This window comes from Sycon ciliatum, chromosome 1, assembly GCF_964019385.1.
Source record: "Sycon ciliatum chromosome 1, ocSycCili1.1, whole genome shotgun sequence".
NCBI lineage: Eukaryota > Metazoa > Porifera > Calcarea > Leucosolenida > Sycettidae > Sycon > Sycon ciliatum.
In genome coordinates this window covers 86,651,225-86,665,767 of record NC_088643.1, presented here as the reverse complement: position 1 = coordinate 86,665,767, position 14,543 = coordinate 86,651,225, and the positions used below count along the sequence as shown (strand labels likewise).

General features: G+C 46.9%; 1 protein-coding gene across 4 annotated transcripts; it reads left to right on the top strand.

The window, feature by feature from the left end:
• Positions 1-6: 6 nt before the first annotated feature.
• On the top strand, positions 7-12,043 carry LOC135806115 (sodium/glucose cotransporter 2-like). Of its 4 annotated transcripts, none has more exons than XM_065320266.1 (10): positions 7-351; positions 999-1,073; positions 4,662-4,766; positions 5,616-5,675; positions 6,114-6,218; positions 6,491-6,596; positions 6,881-6,961; positions 7,968-8,176; positions 9,333-9,829; positions 10,482-10,675. In XM_065320266.1, the coding sequence occupies exons 1-10, from the start codon at positions 232-234 to the stop codon at positions 10,525-10,527; spliced, it is 1,404 nt and encodes a 467-aa protein (XP_065176338.1). In that variant the 5' UTR covers positions 7-231; the 3' UTR covers positions 10,528-10,675. The 4 variants fall into 4 exon arrangements, with proteins under 4 accessions (XP_065176338.1, XP_065176336.1, XP_065176337.1 ...); XM_065320264.1 differs by having other exon boundaries at positions 16-351; positions 9,333-9,818; positions 10,482-12,043; XM_065320265.1 differs by lacking the exons at positions 7-351; positions 999-1,073 and adding an exon at positions 3,546-4,280 and having other exon boundaries at positions 9,333-9,818; positions 10,482-12,043.
• The last annotated feature ends 2,500 nt before the right edge of the window (positions 12,044-14,543 follow it).

Below are 14,543 nucleotides of genomic sequence, written 5' to 3'. Positions count from 1 at the left end.
TAGATGTAGATAAGTGATGACCTTCTTTGGCACGGTGGTGGTGGAAGTAACTATTAGTTTTGTAGGTGTGTTGGATTTTGATGATACCAGTAGATAAAAGTACACAATGTGCTGGCGGGCCTGGAGAAATGCTCCGACTGCGTGCACACAACTGTAGTATCCCATGCACAGTTCATGTAACGTCAGTCGTCAATAAGAATCTGCTGCAGAGTAATTTTCGACTGCTAGGGCATGGAGTCAAGCTGCCACAACGTCACTATTGAGAGGAATAGCTATAACCTATTCAAACGTCCCTGGGATGGAATTGTCCTAGCTGTTTATTTCATTGGTCTGATAGGGATTGGCATTTGGGTGAGTTCACTACTCCAATTTAAATTCTTTCTAAAATTATTAAATATTTGCAGTGTTTAGTTTTATGCAACCTGTATTTTTGAGACCTCCACCTCCACGTTCAAGTAAAAACCAAGTTTGCACATCCACGTTACCGGCACACAGGCGCATGCATGCACGCACACACCTTTATCCTGACCTTGACCCTGATATACTGCTGCCCTCGTGAGGAGGGGAACAAAAATACAAACACCCTTGCCGCAAACCATTTTTGACAGAGATCTGGTCGGTACAACCACCGGGAACACGAACAGACGCCAACATATCCATATGGAACGACTTCACTAGAGCCACAGCCTCTTGGGGTACACCTAGCCAAAGCAATGCTTGCCAAAGAGCCTCAACAGGCACACAGTCTTGCGGGGTCCACAAAGACGCAAAGCAGTTTCGAACGATGCTGATATAATTTCTCTACAAGTTGACAGAGAAGATGGCATTGGAACAATCACGTCTTTGCTGGAACCCGCACTGAGACTCTGGCACACACACACACACGCGCGCGCGCGTGTACGGTTCATGTATTCAATTATGTAGTGCCGGCCACTGTAGCGGCTGAGTGTAGCCGTGTTAAAGCCGAGCACTATGTGTCGTGCCTGTGTGATGCTCAGACAAGCCGCCGCAAGACAAATCATGGCTCAACTGAAGGCTACTTTCTTGCGGGCAGATCTGTGCCTTGGTGGGCGGTGAGTAGAACACTCAGCCACAGTCTTTACAAAAGAGGCAAATCCTTGCGCTGGTTATCGTATCGTCTCAGTTGATTTGTCAGAAGACCCCATCAGCTTGTCTAAATGAGGGCCGTGCATCTACAGCACTGGTCGGTGAAATACGGGCTCAGCCTCGAGTAACTTACAGTACCCGCCGGCACAGTGCAGCTGTGTACTCATGTGTACTCATGTGCTCTAGTTGCAAGAAAGCTCGCTACTGGACTCGAAGCTGAATCTGTATTTCATTGGCCAGTACCATACCGCAATATCATGTGTGTTGACTGTCGTTATGATTATTGTCATTCTATCAACTGTCTTGTCTTGACGTGTCATTCATATACTGTAAAATCCATTATTCTAACGAGGCGCATACATAACGATTTCCCAAAATTGACAGGTTTATGTGTACCAAAGGTAACGATTCTCACTCATTCTCGATGCTCAATAGAACAGTATATGTATCGATTTCTGTATAACGATTTCTATTTTAACGACAGATTTCTCCTCGTTAACTCGTTATATATATGGCTTTTACAGTACATGGTATCTTTACTTATAAAAGAGAGGCACCTGTGACGTGTGTCTGTGTGTGTGTCACGCTCCTTATAAAGAAGAGGCACCTGTGACGTGTGTTTTTGTGTCACGCTGAAGCGCTGCGGAGCAGCGCTGCCCTGAGCACGCGAAGCGTGCGAACAGTGTAGTGTAGTGCCTGCACGGATTTCTTGCGATTTATCTTTCGTTCCGCGATTTCGTAATTTTGTACATTTCTCAAGCTTCTGCGCGGCAACATTTTGTTTACAGGATGTAGCCTTTATCATGTTGCCATTGTCGGCTACGTAGAGTACCATGCTACGCATGACCCTCGGAACGTTGCGCAGATGTACCACTTCCTGCGAACTCTGCTACATGCTTATGTACTCTACCATATTTGTATACATGTGTTTTGTTGTTGTTCCACCAAGTATCCTTTACGAGGATCTAGCTCGGGCATTGAAAGTCGGCTCAGGCTTTCTTCTTTTTGCTTTTTCCACTTCTGGACTTCTGGCAGTAGTTTGTGGTTTGTCTCTGCACGTAGAATTCTTCCTTCGTTGGACTATCTCCTTGCCATTTCCTGTGAGCAATATACCGATTCTCGCTGACTCGATACTGGGAATTAAAGAACATTGTCTGCTGTACGCGTGATTAGAGGCACGTTTCCAAACCCTCTAATTAGCACAGTGTAGCTAGCGGCCGCAGAAGCACTGAGCACGCAAAGCGTGCGAATCGTGTAGCTAGCGGAAGCAGCCACAGCACTGAGCACGCGAAGCGTTCGAATCGTGTAGCCACCACCACGTGCTGAGCACGCGAAGCGTGCGAACAGTGTAGGTACAGTCTACTCGCGATAAGTCACGCACTTTTAAGTCACGCACTCGCGATAAGTCACGCACTTTTTCATCCAGGACACCCACCTCAAGATTTTTTTATTTTTCGGGATTTTGTGGATTTCGTGGATTTCGTGAATATTTGCGAATGATGTGGTTTTCAATGATGGAGCTTGAATACTGTAAAGGTAAGAATATAATTATTATGACTGAATTGTGCATATTGTATGAGAGCCTTCACCCTCAGGATCACCCACGACAATCCAAGTTTGTCAGTCACAAACTTCTCCCTTCGAAGCAAAATATACTTCACTAGCCGCTCCTCAATTTTCCCGAACTGGGAACTTCTGTTGCGGACTCCCTGTGGACCAGACGGATTAGCATCGGCGAGTTTGCCAGCTTCAGCATCCCTCAGCCAGCCGCGGAACATCGCCTCCAGAACATTGTTCAACTTCGCAAATTTTCGAGCGGAGGTTTTTCCACTCTCACGATAGAGACGAACCAAACGCAGTCGATCAGCCACTGTTCGCTGTTCTTTCGTTTTCTTATGAGAAGGCATCGTCAAGCAAAGGGAAACGAAGTGTTTACACGACTGAAACAGAAGTGCGTCTTGTCAAATCCCTACCAAAACGGCAAAAGTAACGGAACGTCGTTACTTTTCTTTCTCGATCATGCCTTCATATCGATCAACGGATCATGGCTTCACGCTGTGGTAGATCTACAATGTACGTCTCGTGTACAGCAGTGTACAGTGTCAGTCAGTGTAGACTACAGACAGTGTAGGTCTACCGTGCGCATGCAGCTCAGTACAGTGCTTGTACGCTTGTTCAGCACACATGTCCATATGCAGAAGAAAAAATGACGGCTGTACATATGCATGACGTGGTGTATAATGTAAGTCGCGCACTCTCGGTAAGTCGCGCATTTTCTATTCCAGGACACTGTGCGTGACTTATCGCGAGTAGACTGTACGTAGACCCGGGTGCTCGAATCAGAAACGATTTGACAGGTGTGCAATTTCTCATCTGTAAATCTCAACAATGTCAGAATATACTTTTGGAGAGCCGATGGAACAGGGAAGAGAGTCTGGCTTGACCCACCCAGCAGGAATTCAGAACATGGGTGCGCTACAACACAAGCTACAGACGCAGTAAAATTGTCGTATTTCCTTCGGATTTTTTATTTCTACGGTGGTAGCGCTTATACTTATGCAGACACGATCAGTACGAGTAGCAGTAGCAGCCGCGCGCAGAAGCACTGAGCACGCGAAGCGTGCGAATCATGTAGCCACCTAGCCTAGGCCATAGGTAGCACTAGCAGCCGCACAAGCGCTGCGGACCACGTGAACCGTTCTCTGCAAATAGAAACATCTCCAACAAAAGGATACAAAAGATCTGCACTGACTGCACTCTGCATCTGATCTGCAGTGAAGAGCGCATCGCACTTTTGTTCGTAAGTTTTTGAATTTTTTGAGCCGCTTCATCCGCCACCAGGTGATGGACAACCCTGACCAGCCTCCCGAAGGCGTAACAGACGTCCCTCCTTCTCCTTCCAACGATGAAGAACCTCCCTCACCAGGACTTCAGCGGTCTGGCCACCACCACGTGCTGAGCACGTGTGCGCTTCATGTACTTGCTTCACCGGCATGCCACATTCGGCCAGGCAACGCTGGCGGGGGTGCTGCTAGTATAGTAGTATAATCATGGGTGTTTTTTTAGGTCAGAAAACTGGCTCTTGTCTTGTCCACCTTGAGCTCCTGCATGGCTGGTACTCTCAAATCGCATGGTGATGGTTGTATTTTTCGCAGAGCCTTTCAAGAAGCTAGGTATTACCAGTCTACACACTGCTAACTTTAGAGTGGATGCCACTTGTTGTATGATGGCAGAACATGGAATTCTATTAGCTATGGCTTTTTGTTAGATACTGGATTGCGCACAATGGGCACTAGAAGTGTGCATGCGTGTGCACGTGTGTGTTGAATGGTGCAATTCCAGCACAAGCTGCTATGGCTTCTGCTGTAGCATCGCTATGGCGATGGGCGTCCAATGGTGTGTGTGTGTGTGTGTGTGTGTGTGTGTGTGTGTGTGTGTGTGTGACTGTGTGTGTGTTTGCGGGGAGCAAACGCCTTTACTGTTTGCGTGGTTGTAATCTAAATTGTCACTGCATTGTCGCTTATCAGTTATCACCATGACTTGCCTGTGTCCAGATTGGTACCAGTTTGTTCGCCAGCAATATTGGCAGTGAACACTTCATTGGCCTTGCTGGCACTGGTGCTGCATCCGGTGTTGCTGTCTCTGCATATGAACTACATGTAGGTACCGGTAACTCAGAAGACCTGTGTGATTACTGAATATTCTTCCTTGGTATCTTCCCAATGCTCATACTGTCTGGGAACACTCGGGACTTAGTATGTATTCTACAAGGTTGTGCGTATTAGTTTTTATTACCACATGAAAAGTTGGGATGGCGACTAACTCACGCCGTGACCTAGTGGTAGAGTGGTCCCTGGCTCAAATCGTGGTGGTGACAGTCCATTTTCTCCAGACTTTTCCCCATTCCTTTCCCTCAAAGTAATGAAATGTTTCTAAATAAATACTAGTATGGGCCGTTATGAGCAAATTGTGTCTTCGGGGCTACATAAGTTTTCAAGATGAATTAACTACTCTTGCTCGCATGGGAGTTCATACTTACTAAAATGTAGCTCCGAAGACACTATCTTGCTTGCAATGGCCCATATGGTTTGTTCAAGCCGCTGGATGCACTTGCCTATATACATGTACCTAGCCCTTAGCACGTTGCAAATTTGTAAATTGAGACTACGCCGGAGGATGCACCCAGTGTGCTGACAGTGTTCAACACCATGGCGGAGGTAGAGCGTAATACACAGAACAACAAGGGCGATCTAGGCTTGTTTGTCGCTACTTTTAACTTTTCATGCCTGATGATTGCGAGAGCTTGAAACTTTAAGTAGCAACAAACTGGCCTCGATTGCCCTTGTTGTTCTGTGTAGATTGAGACTACACAACATCTTGCTTATAACTGCCGTTAGTGTTAGTGTTAGTGTTAGTGTTGGACACAAACTACGGATAACATGTAACATTTTGGTTCTTTCGTTTAATTGTGAGACCATTTTTTCCTTTTCTGTTTGCGCAATGCGAAGGCTGTTTGGATAGTACTACTTCTTGGCTGGCTCTTTGCACCTATCTACCTCAAGTCTGGGGTAAGTTTTAGCTGACAACACCACTGTCAGCAGGTCACTGAGAAGCCAATTATGAGTTTTTTTCTCCAATATCAAGTGATTTCCAGCCAAATTGGCTCAATAAATATCTGTTCTGTGTTATGGTGTGTATTATGCACTTGGCTTACTTGAATAGCAGTTGTGCTGAGCGAAGTCCTGCTTGCGAGTGGGGATGTATGTGCAGCGGCACAGGTGTAATTTCGTAACTTCACTGAATACATGGCTTGATTGCTGAAGGGTGACGTGGACTGTGTGTCATTGCATGATCCCTTTGGCAGCAGCGGAGTACCGCCAGAGTGGCCATGCTGTACATCAAGAGTACTGTTGACTCTGGGGCCTAGCTCAGTAATATTGTGACGTGCAAGAGCTAGCACTAATGCTTACAATGGAAACACACACTATTCTGCCTCACCCATACAGGTGTATACTATGCCACAGTTCCTGGGACGGAGGTTCCAAAGTCCTCGGTTACGTGCCTTTGTCTCGGTCTACACGCTAATCAGCTACATCTTGACCAAAGTGTCGGTATGTCATCTACATGTGCTGATGTCATTATTTTAGTGGAGTGAATTTATATGACTCCCTGTTGTTTTCACATCAACAGTGATCTTGCAGATAGACTATTTTACTGGAAACTTAGTGAAAAAGGAAATCCTCCTCATTCTTCCTGTCCTAGCTGGTTTGTGTGCAATTATTTTTGTGGTCAGTGGTGAGTGTGCTGTTTGTGCGCCAGTAGCGACACCTGCTTGTTTCTGGTGCAACTTTGCCTTATTCTGGGCTTCTCATGTTACGGGTAGGTCGATTTATATGCCGGGGATGTCTTCATGAAAGAAGCTCTTGGCTGGGACATCTACCCATCAACAATCACTCTGTTGGTCATCACTGGTATCTATACAATCACTGGTACGTTATGCAACTAACGCTACATGTGCGGATTGTGATCAGAAGTATTTCCACAAATTTCCAGATATGATTTTAAAAGTAGCTCTTGTTTGTTCTTCGTTGAAAGTCCAATTATTACCAGAAATCAGTTGTTACACCCATAATTATGGTGATGTTGTGGCACAGTTCCAGCTTATGGGAAACCACCATACAGGTATAGGTCAGGTGAGCTACTCTGTAAAGCCACTGTAGAAGGGACTGTCCCCCGGGCTAAGCCTCGCTGTTCCGCTGTTATCTTTGTTCAGGTGGTCTGGCAGCTGTCATCTACACTGAAGTCTTGCAATCAGTAATCATGGTCGCCGGCTCTTTTGTGTTGATGGTTCTCAGTAAGCATACCTGTGTCCTGTATTCAATCAGTTGAACCTATTTGCGTGAATACTAAATTACAATGACAAAGTGGTAATTAACTATGAATAGCCCGTTGCAATGAATAATAGAGAGATTTAGTTGGAAGAAGAAAAATCAGTGCACATAGCACAAAGCCCACTGGTAAATCCAATAATGCTTTTCGCACCTTTACATAATCGGTACATCAGCGATACAAGCACTTTACGCTTCAATGTCCAAGGGGGCGGGGCGCAACGTGTACATTGCTAAGCTGAAATCTGAATTGTATGCGCAGAAGAAGTACATGTATGTGCGAAAATATTCACTGTCTTGACAGTGTACAGTAGTACCGTAGTCGCCATACTTGCCAACCATACCGGTTTTCCCGGTATTATACCGGTTTTCCCGGTATTATACCGGGAAACTACGGTCACTACCTGCATACCGGGGATTTTTGACTTTGATCGGAAAACTACCGGTATTGGCACTGAACCATGATTGTTTAAAAAAAATGGTTTTGTGGTGTGACAAGGGCTCATACGGCCCCGCATTTCACAGAATCACACATGTAGTGGCGATCTGAAACTCAGGTTTTGGTCCCCCAATGAGCAATGGGTTAGAAATGAATAAAAAGAGAGAACAAAATTGCCCAAAAAAAGAGAAAATGGCCGAAATTGGCGAAAACCAGGGAATAAGGGAAATGAGAGAAAATTAAGGGAAACTGGGTGTGTGACTAAGGGATTTGCTTTGGCTGGGTTGGCAAGTATGAGTCCCCATTGTTGCAGGATGTTATGCTTTGTAACGTTATTGCTGGTTTCACTAGGTAGCTGGCGCCACGTGCACTCTATTAGTTGCCAAATTGTCACTGCTTTGACCGCCTAGAAAGCTGGATAAAATGACTTGTTATCTGCTGCCCATATCACCAATGTACCGATTACAATGACTTATAGACACCCGATGTTTGCTGATCTGGCCAGTTCCCTGCCATGTGTATTGCCGATGCAGGCTTCAACAAAGTCGGCGGCCTTTCCGGTTTGCGTGAGAAGTGGCCAGGAAACTACACATACAGCGTGCCAAACGGAACGTGTGATGTCGGTGCAGTTCCAGACAACGCTTTCCACATGTTCCGTAGTCCCAGCGATGAGAAGTTTCCTTGGCCAGCCGTGGTGATAGCTATTCCCTCCACTGGCATATTCTACTGGTGCTCTAGTCAGGTATTGAACTTGAAAAAAGTTTGTTGTCTACCTTTAGGCTACGCTGCATATGCCGCTGGATTTACCAGGTGTTAGCGGCCGCCGTGAATTCCCTCGGGTACGGACGCGATAATTTATGAGTTAACTTGTACTCTTCTTTTTTCCGGGCTACTGAGCCCTATCCAGGTCTATTGCAAGGCAATCAAGTACCGGTACCAGAACATGTAGACACTAAATCATATTCATCAATTAGTAGGAGCCGTGGTTGGCTCTGGCCATCCCGGCAAGAAGGCAGATATGCCTGTTCGATTGGTGAATTAAAATTAAAATACCATACCATACCAAATCTACTACTCAAAGTAAATTACCAGTACGTGTTTTTACCTACACTGTGCATGCGAATGCGCTAAGCTTCTACCATCCATGACATAGTCCCCAAGCGGCAGACGTGGTGCCTCAACGGAGGATGCGAGAGGACTACCCGAAGTAGATTCATAGCCTTTGGCACACGTGCCAAGAATCCATTTTCCACAGCCATGCACCGGCATGGAATGAATGTTGCAGTATCTTCTTTTGGTTCAGGTATTGCCAATGCTATGACATACTGGGACGCAGTGGAACCTCCCCTGCCCATCTCTGACCATTCTTCTCCCTCCCCCTCCCCTGGCTAGATCTCTCTCTCTCTCTCTCTCTCTGTCTCTCTCTCTCTCTCTCTCTCTCTCTCTCTCTCTCTCTCTCTCTCTCTCTCTCTCTCTCTCTCTCTCTCTCTCTCTCTCTCTCTCTCTCTCTCTCTCTCTCTCTCTCTCTCGCTCTCTCGCTCTCTCTCTCTCTCTCTCTCTCTCTCTCTCTCTCTCTCTCTCTCTCTCTCTCTCTCTCTCTCTCTCTCTCTCTCTCTCTTGCTCTCTCCTCTCTCTCTCTCTCTCTCTCTCTCTCTCTCTCTCTCTCTCTCTCTCTCTCTCTCTCTCTCTCTCTCTCTCTCTCTCTCTCTCTCTCTCTCTCTCTCTCTCTCTCTCTCTCTCTCTCTCTCTCTCTCTCTCTCTCTCTCTCTCTCTCTCTCTCTCTCTCTCTCTCTCTCTCTCGCTCTCTCTCGCTCTCTCTCTCTCTCTCTCTCTCTCTCTCTCTCTCTCTCTCTCTCTCTCTCTCTCTCTCTCTGTGTTTTCCGTATGTATGCATGTAGGTCATGGTTCAACGTGTTCTCGGTGCCAAGAATGCGTTCCATGCAAAGCTGGGGACGATCCTGTGCGGCTTGCTCAAGATTCTGCCCTTGTTCCTCATCGTCCTGCCTGGCATGATTGCACGCACACTGTACCCGCGGCGAGTTGGCTGCGGCATTGCTTGTGAATGCGAGGAGATCTGTGACAATTCCGATGGCTGCTCCAACATTGCGTACCCCGAGCTGGTGCTGAATGTCCTTCCAACGGGCCTTACCGGTCTTCTACTAGCTGTGATGATGGCAGCCCTCATGTCCTCCCTGGCGTCGACCTTCAACAGTGCTGGCACAATGTTCACCATTGACGTCTGGAACGCACTCAGGCCGCACTCGTCACAGAGACAGCAGGTCGTTGTTGGCTATGTGGTGGTGGTTGTCATGGTGGTCATCAGCGTCGCTTGGCTACCTGTTCTTGAAGCCCTGCAGGGTGATCAGCTCTTTCTCTATTTGCAGGTACAGTGCAGGTACAGTGCAGTACTATTCATGTACTTGTACTTTTTTTAACTGGTATACAAGAAAAATGAAAGACAAGAGTACATGTAGCAGGAAGAGTACCTAACCAAGACTGGCAAGAGTGTGCAACTCAAGAATCTCTCAGCCCATGGTGGAATTTTTATGACGTCAGTCTTTCGGAGCCGTTTGGTTCGATCATGCTATCATGCATAGCTAGAGGTCACAATACGAATAACTTGTACATTGCAGCTACGGTAGTCGAAGCAGAACAACGGATGGTAGATCCATACACCCTGAGCCCTGATGAACTGACACCGTGTATACAAGATAAGCGCTGAAAACCATACACCTTTTTTTTTGCCAGAAAAATGACGCAATAAACTAATTCTGCCGTGGGTGACCCCATTGCACCTCAAGATGGGAGTTGCATACTCTTCGTTATGTACTCTTGGTAGAAGCGATAATGTGATCAAGGTGGGTTGTTTTCCAAAGTTTCCCTCAAAGACCTGCAACTGCTGTGTATTAGTACATATGGTGTGTCTTGTGAGGTCAATGTTTCTGCCTATCCCGTATTTGATATGTTTGTAGCTGTTTTCAACTACGGGTTCTATCTTGACTTTCTCTAGTGTATGTTGTATTCATTGTGATGATTGTCCTATGCAGGCAATCAGCAGCTATGCACAGCCACCATTGTCCGCAGTCTACCTGATGGGTGTGTTTTGGACGCGCACAACACCACGCGGTGTCTACGCTGGTCTTACGGTGGGTTTGCTGATCGGCTTGGTCCGCTTCGTCCTGGAGAGCGTCTACAACTCCATGTCAAGCTCCGGTTGTGAGGACATGCGTCCGTGGGTTGTGCGTGTTCACTTCATCTATGTTGGCTTCTTTGAGCTACTAGTCAGTTTGGTAATCACAGCTGTAGTTAGTCTAGTCACTGAACCCATTCCTAGGTCACAACTTGCTGGACTGACTTGGTGGACCAGAAATGACAGCCAAGAATATAGTGTAGCACCGACCTCTAGTCCCGAGCACAACTCTGAGAACACCCTGCTTGTGGAACATGAGGTCGGTCCTGATGTCCGTGAAACGTCCTTGTCTGCCAATGCTGCTGGCGGCGGCACTGCGTCTGAAAGTGAGGCTGGACTATCTGAAGACGACATGCCGGGTGGTAATGTCGATGAACATACCCTGGAGTCGGACCACACTGAAGAGACGGTAGAGAAACTCTTTGGCTTCCGCTGGTCCCCCACTGGGCTCAAGTGGTTCTTGCGTATAGCTGTTGTTGTCCAACTTACTATTCTTCTGTCGGTCTGGATAGTGTTCAGATAGCATGGCTCAGTGCAGGCACCTTTCAGCTGTGTCTGTCATGCTCGTATTGTTCAACATGATTTTCACTTAGAGCAAAGAAAGGACCAAGGAACTACAAGTAAGTTACGTTATAATGTCCACTAACATCACCAGTTACTTGACCATCAGCTCATGCGATAACATTGCACTAGTCTTGTAACTTGTAGTTCCTTGGTCCTTTTCTTTGCTATAAATTTATCCTTGGCTCTCCATCCAAGTCCATAATTATCACTATTGCTATTTAATAATTATACCAATTTTTACATTGCAGTACGCACTAGTATGACATATACTAGCATGTTGTGCATGGGTGTTGGAATCAGTGTATGGTGATGGTGTCAGAATTCACAGTGTCGTGCATGCTGGCCATGCAGGCTGTGTTTCTGAATATTCTATTTTTATTTTTGTTTCTATGCGTACGTGTGTGTTTTAGCTACATTACATTATGCGTATTGAACCTCCTGCCCCCCCCCCCCCCTAACTAGGTGTTTTATAATATTTTTTCAGTACAAAAGTCTCAATTTTTTTACAACACATCTGGGACCTTTCTCTTTTTCACTTTTTTAATTGAAGTATCACGCGACGATCGTTTCGCCGTATTGTTCATGACGGCTCTTCAGCTGTGCACTAATAACTCAGATGGTGAGCCAGGAAAAAATTGTAACATGGAAAATGTGGGCACAAGTCATACTTAACTTGTGCCTGCATTTTCCATTTTCACTGAAGATGCTCCATTCTTTCTGGAAACTTCCTATACGTTATTATGCACTCTGCTTTATTTATTTTAAAACCGTGATGACCTTGCTGCTTGGGCTAGCTGCACTGCATCTTCCAGGGCTGATACCAATCCTTGCTTCTCCAGCCTTCTTTCTAACTGCTATCTGATTGTTCTGTGGACGTATTCAAAAAGAATGCATATCTATGATAGGCCTTGGCGAATAATGTTCTAAAAATGGGCAGATTCTGCAAAAAAAAGCAGAAACTTGACAGAACCATGAAAAGCGTATGGTGTGCAATTCCTCCAATTCCGTTTCTCTTCTCTATTCATATTATACCAAACATGCAAGAAATATACCAGAAAGAGTACTACATTCTGCCTGTTTTACTGCTGGCATTATCTGCCAAGGGCCAATCTATTGGGTGTCCTACTTCACACTATGGCTATGGCCAAGAGTAGAACCTCCCATACTCTTGCTGTGGTTGCTACATGTATAGTAAAATGCTGGCAAATGAAATCCAACCCCTGGAGCGGTGCGCTCACATTGCAAGACCCGGCTACACTACAAAATACAGACCGCTAGAATCGGTGCTGCACTCCAGCACTGAATCAGGGGTCGGATTTCAGTTCCCGCCACTGTGCATGAACAGTTGCACTTGTAGTTTAGTTTTTGCTCAGCGCTGGCTGGAATGTAGTTGACAAGAATACTGCAGCACTAGTATGAAGAATAGGACGGAAATGGTTGAGAACAGGTTGGCCAGATATAGAGTTACAAAACGGCATATTTCTCCGATTATTGTGCGCTGCAAAATCAAGATTTGTGTCAACATGTTGCTGAAAAAAACCCAGGACCAATTAAAAAAGGGGGTATTCAAGCTGGTGGAGAATCGTGCATCGGTGTTCAAGTTTGCCATGCCGGGCATGCAATAATTTAGATCTCCCAGATACACAGTATCATGCTCCAGCAAGCACATAATTATTATCACTGCCATGTAGATCCTATGACAGCCCAGCTCAAGAAGAATACTAGTAGCGTAGATGCTGGGAAAGGAAGGGACACATATCCACCACAATGGTCGGGTCTGGGGTATGTTCCAGAACATCCCTGTGATGAAAACACCGAGCTAATCTGCATCCATCGCGATGACGTACCCAGCAAAAAAATGAAGGATATCACATGATCAGGTCTGGCCATCACTCACATTGCCTTCCACTCGACTACCATATGTCCAGGTTTAGAACCCGGTTTCACTGCTTGCCTGTGATGACTGGTAGATCTACCTGATGTTGTGCGCCCAGCTTTGCTCTTCGCAACTTGAAATTGTGACGGCTGACCCGCAGCCTCTCGTGCAGCCAGTGCATCACGACTTGCATGTACGCTTTTGGATGCCATAATGCCGCCATCTGGTGCCTTTCCTGGAATATCTCCCATGAATTTGAAGCCGTCAATTTTTGGAAGTGTCGTAGACTGAGGTTGCTCGGACTTATCGCCTCTGGTACGGCCGTGACCTGTCCGACTTTGCTTTAGACTTGAATTGTGACCTTTGCCTTTGGCCTGTATCAGTGGAAAGTTGATCATGCTGTTAGTGTGCCTAGTGTCCCGCTGTGGAACACTCTCGGCAAGGGACATCTCAACCAGCGAGCAAGTCTGCTGCTGCTGCATCGGTGGCTTTGCACGCTGGTGAGATGGCAGCTGCTGGGTCTGTCTTTCCTTGTTGCTATAGGCATGCGAGTCAGCCGGTCTCCATCGGCGTCCCTCACCTGACATATCCCTAGGATCTACTACTAACAGCTCTGGCCCTCTGCTGCTTGCATGCGATACGAGAAGAGGCAGGCCTGCAGCTTGTGTGAGGTTTGGAACTGAGATGCCACTCTCAAGGAGCAGTTCGGCATGTGAAGCTTTCTGCATGGACGTCCAGTTTGACTTGTGTGTCTGGTTGCTGTTTGGTATAGATACCCGCCGCTGCTGCAGGCTATTGGCATGCGTGCTGCCTCGGTTCTCAGCAGTAAGGTTATCAAAAGCACTAGAGAATGCTGGAAGGCACGGCTCTACAAGCACTGACGTAAGGCTTGGCCGACGCTGTACAGAGCCGAGCTCTCGCCGACCGCTGCGCTGCTGAGCTGAGTTCTGCTGCTGCTGTGTGTGATGCTGAACAGCTCCTGGTACTGTTGAACTGCCCGTAACACCACACATTGGCATGGAGCTGGTCTGAAGGGGGACATGACCATTCCCCACGTGTCTGCTCGTCCCGCCGCCGCCAAGCTGCCTGGTGACATGGACAGGTTCAGCTGGCCTTTGTTGATGCTGTTGCATCTGCAGCAATTGTTGTTGACACTGCACATGGTACTGTTGCTGACCAAGCTGATCAGTGGCATACAAGTATGCACTCAGCTGTTGACACTGATGGCGAAGGTCCACACCGCTGGGTGGCGGCGTGCACGTGGCTGTATTCGTGAACATCTGCTTCAATAGGTGGTATGGCGTGTACTGTACAACGACCTCATCCACACTATGACCAGCCTGCTGACCCTGCGAACCTGCCGTAAAGCGAGCATTGCCATGGTGTGACTTCGCTGGCGCTGTTACTTTGATGAGCTCGTCTGGTTGCAGGGAAATCCCCTCTTTCTCTGTGCGCGGGGATGTGACTGTTGTGTACTTG